Source organism: Haliotis rufescens, unplaced genomic scaffold (assembly GCF_023055435.1).
Source record: "Haliotis rufescens isolate VD_foot unplaced genomic scaffold, xgHalRufe1.0.p SCAF_3, whole genome shotgun sequence".
NCBI lineage: Eukaryota > Metazoa > Mollusca > Gastropoda > Lepetellida > Haliotidae > Haliotis > Haliotis rufescens.
This window is the reverse complement of record NW_025964001.1, coordinates 45,643,322-45,664,354: the sequence shown is the minus strand read 5'-3', so window position 1 is coordinate 45,664,354 and position 21,033 is coordinate 45,643,322. Positions and strand designations below refer to the sequence as shown.

The window sequence follows — 21,033 nt, the reverse complement described above, 5'->3', positions numbered from 1 at the left end:
TGGTCACTCAGTTTCAATGTGTCATCATGATTATCATGTTTATGTGTTACTTCCATCCATTTCATGAAAACTTCTCTAGTATGTCAGCATTGGCAGTGTAATGCCAATGGAAGATATTGAGAATCTCACCCTCGTGTCTTTTGATATCAAATATATCAACACGAGTTGATAAAAGTGGAAAAATTCCGAGGCTTGCCGAGGATTTTTGCCACTTTTATCAATGAGTATATTTGATATGAAAAGACACGAGGGTGAGATTTTATTTATCATCCAACATCATTCTTCCAACTTTTTCAATGTGTAGACAGTAATTAGAAGTGTTTTCAGTGTAAAAAGTACTGCTAACAGCTTCAGTAGCAGAGCCATTAGTGATGTCATTTGATTGTGACGTCATGGTAACCAGTGACGTCACAATGGTCTGCAAAGCATTGTGATGTAATTTCACTGCAGCGATATCTACAGTGTAGATATCGCTTGATCTAATCCAAGCAATATCTCCTGTGGAAGCCAGTTTTGGATGATAAATTCTCTCATCAAATCAGCCTCCCAATATGTGAGGAATTTCCAACACAAAGCATTCAGAAGCACGATACAGTAATAAACAGCTGTTCCCCAGTTGAGCGAGGGCACGGTTGCCCAGTCGTCTAAGGCGCCGTGATTCGCTGTGCAGAGTTGCGTCCCTTGGGCCCGCCAGATTCCTTTGATTGTGGGTTCGAATCCTGGTTCGCCCCAATTATGTTTCTAGGTTTGTCAGCACCATACCCGTGCTCGTGGATTTCACCGAAGTGGTAACATGTCACCAACATTCTGTTGTGGTTGGTGTTAGACAATGTAATTGAATCATGGTGATTGTGAATTCTGAATATTCTGAAAAGGACTAGACATTTCTATATCATAATATGGCCAACTGTTTACAACTAACAGTAACACCATATGCATATCTAGATATTGATGTCAGAATCTGAATGCAATTGTAAAGACTTGCAACCCAGGTAGGTAATGTGTTCATGGATGAAGGAGTATTTCTTGACTGTAGGGAATGAGGACTCCTAGACAAACCTCTGTTATGTTGCCAATGTTTCTTATTATATCACAGTTCTGAGATCAACATTTAAACTCTGTACTACATACATTATCACATGTTTAATACTGAATACCCACATCAAGAGTTCAGTGTACCCACATCAAGAGTTCAGTGTACCCACATCAAGAGTTCAGTGTACCCACATCAAGAGGTCAGTGTACCCACATCAAGAGGTCAGTGTACCCACATCAAGAGTTCAGTGTACCCACATCAAGAGTTCAGTGTACCCACATCAAGAGTTCAGTGTACCCACATCAAGAGGTCAGTGTACCCACATCAAGAGGTCAGTGTACCCACATCAAGAGGTCAGTGTACCCACATCAAGAGGTCAGTGTACCCACATCAAGAGTTCAGTGTACCCACATCAAGAGGTCAGTGTACCCACATCAAGAGGTCAGTGTACCCACATCAAGAGTTCAGTGTACCCACATCAAGAGTTCAGTGTACCCACATCAAGAGGTCAGTGTACCCACATCAAGAGGTCAGTGTACCCACATCAAGAGTTCAGTGTACCCACATCAAGAGGTCAGTGTACCCACATCAAGAGGTCAGTGTACCCACATCAAGAGGTCAGTGTACCCACATCAAGAGGTCAGTGTACCCACATCAAGAGGTCAGTGTACCCACATCAAGAGTTCAGTGTACCCACATCAAGAGGTCAGTGTACCCACATCAAGAGGTCAGTGTACCCACATCAAGAGTTCAGTCACTACTTGTCTTTCCACACCACGAGATTGGTCACTATTTGTCTACATCACAAGGTCGGTCACTATTGTCCACGCCATAAGGTCGCTCAATATTTGTCTGACCTCATCACTGAGGGCCAATACTCACTTCACGAGGTCGGTCTCTATTTCTGTCAGTCAACAGATGTCCATCAAGTGGCCATGGTATGCTCTCTAGCCCTAGTAAGGACACTACAAGTGATTCTGAAAATTGCTTACAAATAATTTGGGTGGCCATGAAATATAACTCACTAGAATGCAAAAATACATAACATCGATAGTATTTTATCTTATGATATTCAGTAACTTTTGAGATATTTATGAAAAAAGACAAGAACATAATGTGACTGTTGTATCCAAACAATTATAGAAAACTACAATGCAGAGACACCAGTCACAGAGATTGTGTACTTTCCTCTGACCATGTGACCTTGCAGAAAGACTTCCCAGTAAATGCACTACCGTCTTGGTGGATTGTCTGCATAATGGCTTGAGATTTTGCAGCTATTACCCGTATTGCTCCATACTGTTCAGCCCTAGTGCTACAGAGATGCAAGCCTGCTGTTCATGAAGAGCAGGACTACTGCCACCATCAGAGGGACCGAGGGGAAGCCATAGCTGCAGGCGCTGCTAATCTGGGCACCAGGCTGTTGTGTGTACTGACATGAACTGTCACCATCTTGCACCTGCCCATTACAGCAGGTCTCCTCATGACTGAAGTAGGGCACATGTCCACAGCACGCATCCCCGTCATACCGCTTGTCATATGTCTGGTTGGCACAGCACATCTGATGAGGGGGCAGGACATCCCCTGGGACACAAACCAGGCAGGGGTTGTGCCCACTGTACAGGTGATAGGCCTGGGTACTGCAGCATCTGGATATAACAGCAAGATCACTAGTGTCATACAGTATACATGGAGTTGGTTATCATAACAGTAAGCACTATATTAGTCCTTTGGATGATGAGTTTAATTTCATGCCACTTGAAACAGTGTCTCAGTTATATAACAGCACAGGTAACAGACAATGACAAGATACTACTCTTGGGAACCCTAGGAGCAGGATTGTCAGGGATTTGAATCCACAATCAGCAGCTCCAGGCACGGCTATGGGAAGCTTCCATTTACAGCACAGTCAGGGACACATGCAGAAATGGTAACATTGTCATCTGTATGAAGGCACAACACTAAGAATGGGCAGACACATTTCACTCCTTCAGGAAATTGAATTGTGGTCTGCATGATGAGACATCACTACAAATGACTGAGTGAATGAATAGTGCTGACTTTCTTGCATCTTTATACAGCCAACATTGTAGCATACAATGGGTCACATATTTAGCCCATTGTAACATACACTGCACCATACAGAATTATCAATGCATCTCAGCTGCTTCATCTGTGTTGTATTGTGGTACTGCTGAGATATCATAGAAGGGCAAACAAAGCTCTCTTACTCCGCTTCATTGGCTGACTCATTGTGGACGTGACCCTGGCAGCACATCTGGGTGGTCTCACTGTAGACTGTCTGCTTCAGATCCCAGCGCCGGCAGCAGCCGAGAGTGTCTCCAGGAGGAAAGTAGTGGACTTGACTGTTGCAGCACACAGCCAGTTCAGGGAGGAAGCGGACACCCTCACACACTGTGTCCCGGGGGCTGGTCCTCATCTCTGTATCTCCCGTATAGTGGCTGCATGACTAGAACATACAAAGCCTGTGAGCAGAGGTCTCAACCTGGTTCAGAGGATGACCTGACACAATTAACAAGTGTTATGAAATGTTCCTTTAGTGCTAAAAGAAAAGTAACTACTGTTCTATCTGTCCAAGATAATTTTTGCATCTTAAATTACAGGTAAAGGGGAGGATTTATCTATGAACTTGTGATGAACTGAGTGTTCTTAGATGTTGTGGAGTTGTGTCGTTCCAGTTATATACAGACCACAAAGCCATATGAATTCTGATGGTCACAGTTCTACAGGACACCAAGCCATATGGATTCTGATGGTCACAGTTTTAAAGGACACCAAGCCATATGGATTCTGATGGTCACAGTTTTAAAGGACACCAAGCCATATGGATTCTGATGGTCACAGTTTTAAAGGACACCAAGCCATATGGATTCTGATGGTAAGTTCTACAGGACACCAAGCCATATGGATTCTGATGGTCACAGTTCTACAGGACACCAAGCCATATGGATTCTGATGGTAAGTTCTACAGGACACCAAGCCATATGGATTATGATGGTCGCAGTTTTAAAGGACACCAAGCCATATGGATTCTGATGGTCACAGTTTTAAAGGACACCAAGCCATATGGATTCTGATGGTCACAGTTTTAAAGGACACCAAGCCATATGGATTCTGATGGTAAGTTCTACGGGACACCAAGCCATATGGATTCTGATGGTCACAGTTTTAAAGGACACCAAGCCATATGGATTCTGATGGTCACAGTTTTAAAGGACACCAAGCCATATGGATTATGATGGTCGCAGTTTTAAAGGACACCAAGCCATTTGGATTCTGATGGTCACAGTTCTACAGGACACAACGCCATATGGATGCTGATGATCACATTGTCACAGTGTCACATTGTATGCTTCTGTTGTCCAGTGTGTGTAAGTCAGTGTCATTTGTTTGTCTTTTCTGCAGTACACAAAGTCATATGGATTCTTATGGTCACAGTTCTAAGCTTGCAATCAAGAAAGAAGTTTAGTGTCTGTCTGGTGATGATGGAGCCACTATACATGTGATCGTGTTTCCCTGATGCAAGAGGGCACATACCTTCAGTGTGCTACAGCAGTCCTGGCCCTTCCTGAGTGGTTGACTGGGGCTGCCTGCAGCAGACATGACATGCGATAATGGAGAGAATGGGGGTCAAGTGGTGCTGTATCTTGTAAATATGGCGTGTCCTCGGTCACATGATCAGCAACAGGTAAAACTTTAAAGACTGGAAAATAGGTTATGCAATGTACAACTGTAGCTCTAGGCTGAAACCTGCTTATGCTATACTGTTTCTTCCACTGGGAAGATGGTTACAAGATGTTCCACGCAGCAGGGTGCTGACCTTCAGCATTATAGCAAGCTTAAGTGTGTGTTAAGTCAGACTGAATGAAGGTTCCTACCTGTACAGCAGTAGTGAGTGAGTGTGTTGAAGGGTGTGATGTCGTCGCAGCAACTGTGCATGTAGGGGTTGAAGACCTTGGGGCCACAGCACTGATCCTGGGGGGAGGTCTTGGCCACTGCATGGCCCTTGCAGCACAACTGATGTCGAGTGTCCACTGAACCTAGTATAACACACAGTGCAAGACTATACTGATCTCAACTGTCATGTAACAATACTGGAGGTATCATCTGTTATGTGACAATACTGGAGATATCAACTGTCATGTGACAATACTGGAGATATCAACTGTCATGTGACAATACTGAAGATATCAACTGTCATGTGACAATATTGGAGGTATCAACTGTCATGTGACAATACTGGAGATATCAACTGTCATGTGACAATACTGGAAATATCAACTGTCATGCAACAATACTGGAGGTATCAACTGTCATGTGACAATACTGGAGATATCAACTGTCATGCAACAATACTGGAGGCATCAACTGTCATGTGACAATACTGGGGATATCAACTTTCCTGTGATAATACTGGCGATATCAACTGTCATGTGACATGACTGAATATATATGCACTTGCTCATCAATACTGATATATTGGTCTCTCAAGACATGACCCTACATCACGTCCCCATATTAGCTCTCGGCTACCTCACACGGACATACAAGACTCTCACACTGACAAAACAGACCTCTCACACGAACATACACGACTCATCACTCTGACATACAATACCCTCACATGGACATACGAGACCCTCACACAGACATACGAGACCCTAACACGAATATAACAGACTCTCACACGGACATACACGAGACCCTCACTCTAACACACGGACATTACAGACCCTCACACGGACATTACAGACCCTCATACAGACGTCACAGACCCTCACACAGACATTACAGACCCTCACACGGACATTACAGACCCTCACACAGACATTACAGACCCTCACACGGACATTACAGACCCTCACACGGACATTACAGACCCTCACACAGACATTACAGACCCTCACACTGAATTTACAGACCCCCACACGGACATACGAGACCCCTCACACAGACATAACAGACCCCCACACGGACATTACAGACCCTCACACGGACATACGAGACCCCTCACACAGACATTACAGGCCCTCAAACATAAACATAACAGACCCTCACACAGACATTACAGACCCTCACACAGAAATTACAGACCCTCACGCGGACATTACAGACCCTCACACAGACATAACAGACCCCCACGAGGACATACGACACCCCTCACACAGACATTACAGACCCCCACGAGGACATACGACACCCGACCGCCTCCGTGGTCTTGTGGTAGAGCGTCCGCCCGGAGAGCGGAAGGTCCAGGGTTCGATCCCGGGCCGCGTCATACATAAAGACGTTAAAAGATTGTACTTGTTGTTACCCTGTCTGGCGCTCGGCATTAAGGGGCTAAAACAAGGACTGGTCGGCTCGGAGTCAGTATACTGTGTCTGAGTGGGGTATTCATGTTAAACTGCAGCATGGTATCTCAGTGAGCTAGCACTATAAATCGGCATCAGTCCGGACTAGTACAAGCAGCCACACACACACACACATACACGTGAATGCACGTCGCTATATAAGTGCAATAATCTTGGACGCGACGTTAAACCCAATTTCACCTCACCTCACCTCACATACGACACCCCTCACACAGCATTACAGCCCCTCACACAGACATTACAGACCCTCACACAGACATTACAGACCCTCACACAGACATTACAGACTCTCACACAGACATTACAGACCCTCACACAGACATAACAGGTCCTCACATAGACATAACAGGCCCTCACACAGACATAACAGACCCTCACACAGACATTACAGACCCTCACACAGACATAATAGACTCTCACACAGACATAACAGGCCCTCACACAGACATGACATAACCTCACACGGACATTACAGACGGTCAAATGGACATTACAGACCCTCACACAGACATTAAAGACCCTCACACTGACATACGAGACCCTCACACGGACACACGAGACCCCCCACACAGACATTACAGACCCTCACACGGACATTACAGACCCTCATACAGACGTCACAGACCCTCACACAGACATTACAGACCCTCACACGGACATTACAGACCCTCACACAGAAATTACAGACCCTCACGCGGACATTACAGACCCTCACACAGACATACGAGACCCCTCACACAGCATTACAGGCCCTCACACAGACATAACAGGCCCTCACACAGACATAACAGGCCCTCACACAGACATTACAGACTCTCACACAGACATTACAGACCCTCACACAGACATAACAGGCCCTCACACAGACATAACAGGCCCTCACACAGACATAACAGACTCTCACACAGACATAACAGGCCCTCACACAGACATGACATAACCTCCCGCGGACATTACAGACTCTCACACAGACATTACAGACTCTCACACAGACATTACAGACCCTCACACAGACATAACAGACTCTCACACAGACATAACAGGCCCTCACACAGACATGACATAACCTCACACGGACATTACAGACGGTCAAATGGACATTACAAACCCTCACACAGACATTAAAGACCCTCACACTGACATACGAGACCCTCACACGGACACACGAGACCCCCCACACAGACATTACAGACCCTCACACGGACATTACAGACCCTCATACAGACGTCACAGACCCTCACACAGACATTACAGACCCTCACACGGACATTACAGACCCTCACACAGACATTACAGACCCTCACACTGAATTTACAGACCCCCACACGGACATACGAGGCCCCTCACACAGACATAACAGACCCTCACACGGACATTACAGACCCTCACACAGACATTACAAACCCTCACACGGACATACGAGACCCCTCACATCGACATTACAGGCCCTCACACAGACATAACAGACCCTCACACAGGCATTACAGACCCTCACACAGAAATTACAGACCCTCACGCGGACATTACAGACCCTCGCACAGACATAACAGACCCCCACGAGGACATACGAGACCACTCACAAAGCATTACAGACCCTCACACAGACATACGAGACCACTCACGCGGACATTACACACTCTCACACAGACATTACAGACCCTCACACAGACATAACAGGCCCTCACACAGACATAACAGGCCCTCACACAGACATAACAGACCCTCACACAGACATAACAGACTCTCACACAGACATAACAGGCCCTCACACAGACATTACAGACTCTCACACAGACATTACAGACCCTCACACAGACATTACAGACTCTCACACAGACATTACAGACCCTCACACAGACATAACAGGCCCTCACACAGACATAACAGGCCCTCACACAGACATAACAGACCCTCACACAGACATTACAGACCTTCACACAGACATAATAGACTCTCACACAGACATAACAGGCCCTCACACAGACATGACATAACCTCACACGGACATTACAGACGGTCAAATGGACATTACAGACCCTCACACAGACATTAAAGACCCTCACACTGACATACGAGACCCTCACACGGACACACGAGACCCCCCACACAGACATTACAGACCCTCACACGGACATTACAGACCCTCATACAGACGTCACAGACCCTCACACAGACATTACAGACCCTCACACGGACATTACAGACCCTCAGACAGACATTACAGACCCTCACACTGAATTTACAGACCCCCACACGGACATACGAGGCCCCTCACACAGACATAACAGACCCTCACACGGACATTACAGACCCTCACACAGACATTACAGACCCTCACACGGACATTACAGACCCTCACACAGACATTAAAGACCCTCACACTGAATTTACAGACCCCCACACGGACATACGAGACCCCTCACACAGACATAACAGACCCTCACACGGACATTACAGACCCTCACACGGACATTACAGACCCTCACACAGACATTACAGACCCTCACACAGACATTACAGACCCTCACACTGAATTTACAGACCCCCACACGGACATACGAGACCCCTCACACAGACATAACAGACCCTCACACAGACATTACAGACCCTCACACAGACATTACAGACCCTCACACTGAATTTACAGACCCTCACACGGACATTACAGACCCTCACACAGACATTACAGACCCTCACACTGAATTTACAGACCCCCACACGGACATACGAGACCCCTCACACAGACATAACAGACCCTCACACGGACATTACAGACCCTCACACAGACATTACAGACCCTCACACGGACATACGAGACCCCTCACACAGACATTACAGGCCCTCACACAAACATAACAGACCCTCACACAGACATTACAGACCCTCACACAGAAATTACAGACCCTCACGCGGACATTACAGCCCCTCACACAGACATAACAGACCCCCACGAGGACATACGAGACCCCTCACACAGACATTACAGACCCCCACGAGGACATACGAGACCCCTCACACAGCATTACAGCCCCTCACACAGACATACGAGACCCCTCACATCGACATTACAGACCCTCACACAGACATTACAGACCCTCACACAGAAATTACAGACCCTCACGCGGACATTACAGACCCTCGCACAGACATAACAGGCCCTCACACAGACATAACAGGCCCTCACACAGACATAACAGACTCTCACACAGACATAACAGGCCCTCACACAGACATAACAGGCCCTCACACGGAAATAACAGACTCTCACACAGACATAACAGGCCCTCACACAGACATAACAGGCCCTCACACAGACATAACAGACCCTCACACGGACATAACAGACTCTCACACAGACATAACAGGCCCTCACACAGACATAACAGGCCCTCACACAGACATAACAGACCCTCACACAGACATTACAGACTCTCACACAGACATTACAGACCCTCACACAGACATAACAGGCCCTCACACGGACATTACAGACCCTCACACAGACATAACAGGCCCTCACACAGACATAACAGACTCTCACACAGACATTACAGGCCCTCACACGGACATAACAGACTCTCACACAGACATAACAGGCCCTCACACAGACATAACAGGCCCTCACACGGACATAACAGACTCTCACACAGACATAACAGACCCTCACACGGACATAACAGATCCTCACACTGACATAACAGATCCTCACACGGACATAACAGACCCTCACACTGACATTATAAACCTCAGAGTGTTCATTTGTATTGATCGTTAGGTCTCTTCAAACTTGAGGTTTTACTTGCGTAGAAAACCCGGGACTTACTGTTGAAGGGTGCTTGATTTTCATCGTTATTTATAAACCTATTCATTGGGATCGCTATTAAGTAAGAGTCCTGGGTATTTTATTAATATAACAACCGTTCAGATTCAGACAATGAGTGTACCACGAGGCTACAGAGGTGTTGATAAATCTCACTGGTTTTTAGAATGTCCTTTTCAAGATCCGTACGCCAGCAACAGATATTTTACGCGCGTTTCCTAAGGTTCATGGAAAATATGTTCGAAACATATAAATGTTGATAAATGTTGAAATAAGTTTCTTTTTTTCGGTTTATAAGTCAGATAAAACACTAATCCTCGGTTTTGGTTTAAATGTAAACCCGCCTGGTCGGAAAGATCTTCCCTCCCAGGCGGGTTTACATTTTCAACCGAAACCTGGGAACGTGTTTTATCCCACGGCTATATACACGGCTATATACACACCTGCCCCACAGCATGCCAGGTGCTCCGTCCTCTCCACCACGTTGCCAGCTAGACCTGTGCCTGGACAGCATGTTTGTGTGGAGATGTTGTACACAGCCCGGCCACAGCACTGTACATCAGGGTTTTCCTGCCCGATGTTCCACGGGTTGAGGTGAGGGACATTGTGCACCCTGTCTGATATACATAAATAAAAGTATTCATAAAGTATTGGTATATAATATAAACATATCTTTTGATGGACTAAAAGTATATTATTTTGTAAATGTATATTATACCTGCAGTCAGCGTGAACATGTGATGCACTTTTTATGTCATTTTCTATGTAGCTCATACTTCTTAAAAGAACCGAAAAATAAATGTGAAATGACTTTTTAAGCTACCAACCATAGTTCACAAACAAATTCCAAATTTGAAAAAGATATGTCCCAAATATGTCAAGCTGCTTTTCCCTTGCTGCTTCTCTGATGATTCTTGGGTATGTGCACTTACCAAGACAGCATTTGTGAGTGCGGAGACTGATGACTCGTCCTCCACACACTTGCTCCTGGAGATCCACAGCCACTTCCTTGCCGTTCATCCTATTGCACTGTTGGAGCCTCTGGTCTATCACCTTGATGCCGCAGCACTGGAAGTTTGGGCCGGACACGTGTTTCGTCACCTGGCTGGGGTTGTCCTCGGCATAGCAGCAGAGGGTTGTATGTCTGTTGACCAACTGACCTCCACAGCACTGCATGTCACCAGGGTTGGCTGGAGGAGGGAATAGGCACGCATTATCACACAGGCTTACACATGATCACACTGGCTTTCACATATGATCACACTATCTTACACGTTATCACACAGGCTTACACAGTATCACACGGGTTTACACATTATCACACAGGTTTACACATTATCACACGGGCTTACACATGATGACAGGCTTACACATGATCACACGGGCTTACACATGATTACACGGGCTTACACATGATCACACTGGCTTACACATTATCACATTGGCTTACACATTATCACATTGTCGTACACATTATCCAGGCTTACACAGTATCACACGGGTTTACACATTATCACACAGGTTTACACATTATCACACGGGCTTACACATGATGACACTGGCTTACATATGGTCACACCGGATTACACATGATCACATTGTCTTACACAGTATCACACTGTCTTACACATGATCACATGGGCTTACAGATGATCACACGGGCTTACACATGATCACATGGGCTTACAGATGATCACACGGGCTTACACATGATCACATTGGCGTACACATGATCACACGGGCTTACACATGATCAAACTGGATTACACATGATCACACGGGCTTACACATGATCACATGGGCTTACAGATGATCACACGGGCTTACACATGATCACATGGGCTTACAGATGATCACACGGGCTTACACATGATCACATTGGCGTACACATGATCACACGGGCTTACACATGATCAAACTGGATTACACATGATCACACGGGCTTACACATGATCACACGGGCTTACACATGATCACGTGGGCTTACATATGATCACACAGACTTACATATGATCACACAGGCTTACCCATGATCACACGTGATTACACGTGATCACACGGGCTTACACATGATCACACGGGCTTACACATGATCGTACTGGCTTACACATGATCACATTGGCGTACACATGATCGTACGGGCTTACACATGATCACACTGGTTTACACATGATCACACGGGCTTACATATGATCACGTGGGCTTACATATGATCACATAGGCTTACCCATGATCACACGGGCTTACACATGATCACACTGGCTTACACATGATCACACTGGCTTACACATAATCACATTGGACTAGACATGATCACACGGGCTTACACGTGATCACACGGGCTTACATATGATCACAGGGGCTTACACATGATCACACGGGCTTACACATGATCACACTGGTTTACACATGATCACGCTGGCTTACCCATGATCACACGGGCTTACACATGATCACGCTGGTTTACACATGATTACGCTGGCTTACACATGATCACACTGGCTTACACATGATCACGCTGGTTTACACAGTTTCACGCTGGCTTACACAAGATCACACAGGCTAACATATGATCACATAGGCTTACCCATGATCACACGGGCTTACACATTATCACATGGGCTTACACATGATCACATGGGCTTACACATGATCACACGGACACACTGGCTGACATAGGGTGTGGGTTGGGCACACATTGGCAACATTCAGGGCGAACACTATGTACCCTGTCACTGACACAGATATAGGTTCCACACAACTGTTAACTGTTGTTCCAGCTCAGAAAACCGTGGTATTTGTGCAGCAAGCTCATTTAGTTTCGGTTTTAGTAACCTTGATGTTCAGATGAGGTTTGACATCTTTACAGACCAACCCTAGCCAACTTCACTAATGTATGGGTTTCATTTTGAAATAACACAAGGTGCAACCATCCAAAATACTGGATGAAACACTCATACTATGTTTGACTGACTTCAGTGCAGATTGAATCATCCGGCAGCTGGGACTGGATGATTTTGTGTAAGATTTTTATCCTTTTAAATGTACATCCATCAAGTACCTAAAACTGACTATGTTTTCTAAATTTAGTGCAGTCTTTTTAAACATGATGACTTATGCTGAATGTGATAACAGTTATTCTACTTCGTCACACTGCAAAGGATGCTTCGCAAACTATCAAAACAATTATATAGGTGTCAGCAACAGCGTGGAGCCAAATTAATATTTCTCAGTGAGAAGTACAATAGATACATTCTACTATTGCCTACGATACCTCACCTGCTTTGGGGTACTCTGCAACTGTATTGTTACAGCAGGTGCTGTTGTTGAGAAGAATCGCCCTGTTGCCGCAACACGTGCGCTCGACTTCTCCACCAGACTCCATGATATACCTAGACATGACCCTCCCATCACAACAGATGTTGTACCTCGTGTAGAACACCCTCGTGTCTGGAACAGAGAGGCATTAATCCCAGTGTTGTTGTTATATCAACCGGCCCTTTACATATCTTGTTATGCAATTAATTTTGTCTTTTTCTTGTTTAATATCTGAATTCGTTCCCAGCCTTTCATTACATATGCGATTTGGACTTAAAATTGATTTTTTTAAATTCTTCTTCGATTTCGAAAACCACAAAATACGGTTAACAAGCCCAACCAGATGACAACGTGGAAGGATTGCAAGATGATATAGTATTTGTGAGTGAGCGTTGTAAATACTAACCATGGCCATAGCAGCAGCCCTTGTCTCCTTCCCTCACCAGCCTATGGTTACAACAGAAGTGACCAGCTGGTGTACGAACAAATTGTCCATCCACAAAGCACTCATAAATTTTTTCCCCGTCAACACGAGGCGCTGAAACACAAGCACGTCATACAGATGCTGATACTACTCCCACCCTCGATATCTTGTCTGAACTGTCCTACGGTACTCGAAGACATGCAAAATTTGGAACACGCGCACCCTCCCCCAGCTGTTGAGCTGGTTGACTTGTGTGAGATCGTACCCTGGCGACACGATAAGCCACATTTATATGTGGTCACAGCCTGCAGGAACCTGTGTAAGCTTTGTTTATTCACTCAGCGCCGATCTCGTTGCGAAAAAAATGTTCATGATGTACGTGATGCTGTGTGTCACTGTAAGCAACATAGGAGAAACTATGATCAATGTGAAAGATCGACCGCATTCAAAGCTTCGCGTGGAGACCGTATACATATTTCATTGGATGCATGGGGGTGTACACATGACGTGGACTTTTGATATATATAGTTATTTATGTATAGCATTGTCCTGGTTATACCAACACAGATATGTACGTGTTTTTACCTGTACTAAAAACTTTGCCAAGTAATGGTAATCTTGACAGCGATGTTAAACCCCATTTCCCGTCCGCTCACCTTGCTGTGTGATTCATGCTTTGTTCGTATTAAACAGGTGTCATCCGGACTCCTTAATCTGGATCATTTATATAACGTTCGATTTAGATAAACTGACACACGACCGTCGACAGGAGCAGTACTACCGAGCTCAATCATTGGACATCACCATAAACAATTACTAACTGTATTGTATTGACCTGTATGGTAATCATTGGACATCAGCATAAACAATTACTAACTGTATTGTATTGACCTGTATGTTAATCATTGGACATCAGCATAAACAATAACTAACTGTATTGTATTGACCTGTATGTTAATCATTGGACATCAGCATAAACAATTACTAACTGTATTGTATTGACCTGTATGTTAATCATTGGACATCAGCATAAACAATTACTAACTGTATTGAATTGACCTGTATGTTAATCATTGGACATCAGCATAAACAATTACTAACTGTATTGTATTGACCTGTATGTTAATCATTGGACATCAGCATAAACAATTACTAACTGTATTGTATTGACCTGTATGTTAATCATTGGACATCAGCATAAACAATTACTAACTGTATTGTATTGACCTGTATGTTAATCATTGGACATCAGCATAAACAATTACTAACTGTATTGTATTGACCTGTATGCTAATCATTGGACATCAGCATAAACAATTACTTACTGTATTGTATTGACCTGTATGTTAATCATTCACATACAACGAGACACTCATTTAGTTATTTAAAATACATATCATTCATCAGGTCGTTCAACTTAGACATCATGACATCAGGTTTTTGTTTGTTTATAAGTGTTATTGTTCCCAGAGTTGTAAAGTACAGCAGTATTCAGTCTGGACATATTTCACACTGCAATATATAATGACGCACTTAAAATGAAACGTAAAATGTAAACGTTTTGAAACAAAGTCAAATTTTAAACTTAAAAAGGTCATTTTTTTATGAAAGTTATTTAGGTCATCCTTTTTATAGCAATACATTTCTCAATTAAATATATGTTTTTAAGCAGTTTTAATCAGTTACATTAATTAAATACACAAATAATAGGTTTTAATATCAGTTAATATCGACCTCGGACATGGATACTGAAACATTGCATAGTAGGTTACAGGGACGCCCTCCGACAGTTGGTGTACATTGTAGATATAGACAGGGAAAGAGTTGAACTGTTCACATACCTGCAGTGTACATGAGAGCACACATGAATACGCTATATCTGCCATAGCTAACGCCTTTCTGTGGAGCAAACATGGTATTAGACAGCCTATGTCAGTCGTCGTTCAGATGTTGAAATGCTTTGCACTTTGAATTGTTCTGAATGACTATGGCGGGAAAAGCCGCCTTGTCAAAAATAGCTGTGACATAATTTCCAGTCAAAATCCCGTACATTTTCCATGTGACCTCCCTAATATACAAGCGGTATTTAATTATTATGCAATATAGTAAACGAATTATAATTAAGCAGTAAGGTATTTCGATTTTATTCCGATGTTTAAATGGTATACCGAGATTAAGATAGTACACATATCTGACGATACAGAGCAGGCCAGGCACCAGTAACAGGGACGAAGATGTTGCAATTGGTTTATGCGTCATTTAGATATTTCTACAGTTGATGATTGGGGAAATCCTGCTTCAGGTACCAGTGCTGGAGAAGACCCCACAACCATCACCTCCACGTCAGCTGTGCGGTAATGTGTGAAGTACAATAGATATGATGTGGTTACTGACAAGTCAACGGATGATGACGTCAATGGGGAACGTCCATTCCCCACGTAGTCATTTAATGGCCATCATACACCATACAGAATAATATGATGCAATAAGATAGCATGTAGTGTGTGTGTGTTTGTATATCCCCCCACGATATACGGAGTGAAATAGGGATGTCCGTCGATGTTCCACCGCGCTGCGGAGCGAGCCGTAAAATCTCCAGTATAGTATCACACACACACACACACACACACACACACACACACACACACACACACACACACACACAGAGGGCGAGGTATGGCAAGGGCCTTTGCCCCACAAGATCTGCAGAAGTTGCGAAATGAGGAAACCCTATAGAAATTGTTATGAAACTTAGCAGAAATGTTCATTTGAAGTGGAGTTAGACTTTGTTCATTTCAACACTTGCTTGCATGGGTGGGACGTATGGGATCCTTAAGAGTGTATAGGTAGGGATAAAATGTGTCAAAATGTTTTATATATTTTAAAGGTTTTCAGGAACGGCATTGTCTGATTTTTTTTAGGAGATATATAGGAAAAATATAATAATAATCATGTCCAACACTTGCAAGCGTAGGAAAGAAAAATATGTAAGTTGTCATAAACCTGTCAATTAAAAACATATTGAGAACAGATTGCCGTCATAACTGATTTTAATTCTTTTTATATAAGTTTTATAAATCTCATTAAACGTCACTAGCCGTAATGTATAATTAAGAATGTACTTGAATACATTTTGCCTTTAAGGAGATATAACCGTACATACCGGTGTGCACACGTCTTAAAAACCTAAATACATCAACAATAATAATTTCTCAGACTGATTATTTAATCGTTGAAAAACAAATGTAGACGATGACATGTAATCAGTGACATCGTTCGTCGCAATAATGCTACAAAGCCTACGAAAGTTGTTAGTTGTTTTATTTAAAAAAAAGAATGCGAAACTATAACATCTAGAACCCAGTATTTGTCCTTTCTCTCAACACGGATCCTTAATACATTCGGCCGTGACGTCAAGACCTCCTTTATCTGCCCTTCTCTCAACACTAACATGTAATACACTCGGCCGTGACGTCAAACATTGGCCGGGGCGGTCGGGTAGCCTAGTGGTTAAAGCGTTCGCTCGTCACGCCGAAGACCCGGGTTCGATTCCCGACATGGGTCCAATGTGTGAAGCCCATTTCTGGTGTTCCCCGCCGTGATATTGCTGGAATATTGCTAAAAGCGGCGTAAAACCATACTCACTCACTCACTCAAACATTGGCCAAACATTGTATGACGCAAGCTCCGACGTTCATACAGTTTGGCCCTCACTCTATGAAGGTTCGTACTTCCAGTGAACTCACACAGTGAAGTCAATTCTTGAATACAGTCGGCCGTAACGTCAAGCTGCTTTTAACCAAAACAGTGATATCGATATATGTAGTTATTGCTGACGCGGATTTCGGTTATAACACACTGCTTTTAGATTATAAAACACTAAAAGATATGCCAATCATACTCACCCATTACAGCAGCGCACAGTGCTATATAAATCCACATGACTTGACTGTCGAAGTAATGGAAAGTCGTCACATCTGATACATCTAACATTGCAGCGCCATGCACGTCCGACCCTGTCTTATCCTGTGACGGTAATACGACTTCACAGCGACGACGTCGGTGTATATTGATTGACAAGGGGTAGTTCCCAGAAAATATGCTCACAATGGAATTCCTGTCTTATTTTAGTTCTGGGTTTGTACATTTTACTTTCTGTTGCACAAGTGTGTCTGAAGTTAGGATCGCCATGTATAGCGCAAATATGAACAAGGGTAGTTCACCCACAAGGGGCACGTTACAGCGGGTGCACCGAGGCCCCATTAGATTATTAACTTTCTTTCTAAAACGTTTTTTTAGGAAACTGGAGCATCACGATTAAACATATAAATAACACATTTATCCACTATCTTATGTTAATATATCTTGAAAGGAGAGGCCACAAAAAGATGGTGCTATTCAGAAGGCCGCAAAATGGATGGGTTGAGGCCCTGCCAGCCATCATGGGTGTACGCAGCATTAGCACTCCCTGATAAAATAACAGAATGATGATACAACACGCTGTAACACGTGCCTAAATTAAACCCATATGAAACACTGATGAATGTTGCTTATGTTATGACAGAGTTGTCACATGCTGACGTTCTGAAGATTGCAATGTTCCAGCTGACAACCGGATTCAGTGCACTCACCTATGATGGACTTAATGTTCATTTATAATCAGTTGTAAGAAAGTCATACAACAAAGATGAGAAGTGAGTGAGCATTCTGTCATTCAGCGCCGCTTGTCCAGATTTACAGTTAATGGCGTGAGAAGAATGACAAAGTGATCAAAATCGTCCATGTTTACCACACAGACAAAACAAACGAGCAATGTCACTAAAATCAGATTTTTAAATCGGACACGACAGCTCTCTTGTGAAAGATCTAAATTTGATGACATTGGAAAACGAGCACACGCATGGTGAATCAGGGCGCATCTAAGATTCGAACCATGCACGAACCGCGAGTTGCTGTGACCTGTGGACTACCTGTCCCCTGATTCCAATCAAAGAACAAAGCTTGTCGATATACCGACAACAACATCAATGGTGTAATTAATAGTGTTTAATACACGAGTGTCTGTCAGATACTATTTATCTTACAACGAATTGCTTCAAAACGTATCTAACGAGCGACAGCGAGTTGTGAGATAAATGTTATATGAGAGTCGCGAGTGCAGTAATCTGTTTCTTACCCGAAAATCACACCACTCGACGCTTTTTATTTATGCTCATTTTCGCAGTGGCTCATTAATACATAACACACACGGTCATGCGGACGCTGAGGTACCCTGGCGCTTAAAGCGTTGTCTCGTCACGCCGAAGACCGGGTTCGATTCCCCACATGGGTACAATGTGTGAAGCCCATTTTCCGGTGTTCCTTGCCGTGATATTGCTTGAATATTGCTGAAATCGGCGTAAAACCATACTCACTCACTAACTCACTCACTCACAACTGTCACGAGTGACGTGATCCGACTTACAACTACTCACAACTAATGTGACCCTACACTAAAAGGTTACCGCCATATCTGTGGATTATCAAGAAGAGGAATTTTCCCCTCAACGAAATTACTAAATACGTATTAAGTATCTGTTAAGTATTAATGCACCACTGCATCACGAGAATAAAAAAAATGCATTGATTCGATGCTAAAGTGATGCGATATAAGGTGTATAAGAAACAGTAAAGCCCGCGTGCCTGTCAGATACCGTTTATCTTACAACAAGTTGGTTTAATACGTATCTTACGAGCGAAAGCGAGTCATTAGTGACGTTAAACATTATTTCGCTCGTTAGATACGTTTCGAAACAACTAGTTGTAAGATAAATGTAAGATAAATGGTATCTGGCAGGTACGCGTGTAGTAGTCTCTGTTGATAACACGCGACCTGCATCATCTCACTACCAGTCCCATAGCCATACAGCGTCTTCTGACAGGTGAAGATCCGGGTTAAAATTGGTCCTTTTATTTAGCATCTGCACTGACTGTTAACCAAACCCTCAGCAACTGCACTCTTTACCAAACCTTCATGATCCAATTGCGTAGATAGATGCCCATGATGTCAATCACTTGACATCATGAGCATAGATCTACGCATTTGGTCCAGACTTGATTATTTACAATGTTCCTCATAATAAACAAATTGCCATCCATAAAGTATCTTTCTTCGAACCTATATGTTCGCAATATATCATTAGCAGAGACAGTGGAGTACTTCAGCCACACTAAGGTGTGGTCCATCGATGCCTCTCCAGGAACGTAAATACTATTATTGTACTCACACATATACCGAAGATGAATGCCATTTCCTTACTACATGCTCTTTTTATTCAGGTATTAGATATGGTGTGTGTACGACAGCCAGCATATTAAATCCATCATTCCCAAAATTATGTGTGATGCAATCTGGGCCTCTGGCCGCTCTTGCATATCGGTCACTGTATACCATTCATGTTTCATCGTAGAATTCGTGCACGGTTGTAGTTATTAAATAAGCGTTTAACTTAACATATTGTGATATTTTTAGGTATCGCTAACTCCAAAATAAAACAAATTTAAATATGTAAAAATCGTGTCTCATATGCCTTTTGGTATTAATATAAGCTGTCCTGCAATATATGACACGCACATATAATAAACTCCCTCTTCTGTTATACAGACAAGTGTGAAGGAATAGCTAAGACTGTTATGAATAGGTGATACGTGTGGGTCAACACAGCGCGTCAGTCCACGTCATGCAGATGCCGAAGATTCGCACAGGGAGAACACAAAACACCTGACGTGGAAGTGCTTTTCACCGCGGAAACCCCGGAAACCCGACAGCGTAGTGTTGGCCCTGCCTGCGCAAATATATGATTCGTTATTAAATATATCCTATTCGTATTTCTGTGTTTCTATAGTCTGGTTATTCCTTAGCTTTGGGGAACATCAGAATGTTACATGCAGGCACTATTTTTGGAAGCTGACACGAATGTGCTACTTTATTCATTTACATGCATTTCACAAAGGCTTCTTGTTTTCAGCATCTGAACGTATTGTTTACCGAACCTTCAGCATC

At 43.6% G+C, this 21,033-nt stretch overlaps 1 protein-coding gene across 2 annotated transcripts; it reads right to left on the bottom strand.

Moving 5' to 3' along the window:
• Positions 1 to 407: 407 nt before the first annotated feature.
• On the bottom strand, positions 408 to 18,018 carry LOC124124432 (galaxin-like). 2 transcript variants are annotated; one of them, XM_046487610.2, is made up of 9 exons: positions 17,897 to 18,018; positions 13,974 to 14,105; positions 13,529 to 13,699; positions 11,182 to 11,439; positions 10,693 to 10,866; positions 4,936 to 5,097; positions 4,595 to 4,647; positions 3,268 to 3,506; positions 408 to 2,685 (listed from the first exon to the last, which is right to left on the bottom strand). In XM_046487610.2, the coding sequence occupies exons 1-9, from the start codon at positions 17,982 to 17,984 to the stop codon at positions 2,352 to 2,354; spliced, it is 1,611 nt and encodes a 536-aa protein (XP_046343566.1). In that variant the 5' UTR covers positions 17,985 to 18,018; the 3' UTR covers positions 408 to 2,351. The 2 variants fall into 2 exon arrangements, with proteins under 2 accessions (XP_046343566.1, XP_046343570.1); XM_046487614.2 differs by lacking the exon at positions 17,897 to 18,018 and adding an exon at positions 15,833 to 15,985.
• Between the last annotated feature and the right edge of the window lie 3,015 nt (positions 18,019 to 21,033).

Coding starts and splice junctions, on each gene's coding strand:
- LOC124124432 (XM_046487610.2), bottom strand. CDS start 17,984: ATGTTAGATGTATCAGATGTGACGACTTTCCATTACTTCGACAGTCAA. Junction 14,106..17,896: donor ACTGTGCGCTGCTGTAATGG/GTGAGTATGATT, acceptor CTTGTGTTTCAG/CGCCTCGTGTTGACGGGGAA. Junction 4,648..4,935: donor CACTCACTACTGCTGTACAG/GTAGGAACCTTC, acceptor TGTCTGCTGCAG/GCAGCCCCAGTCAACCACTC.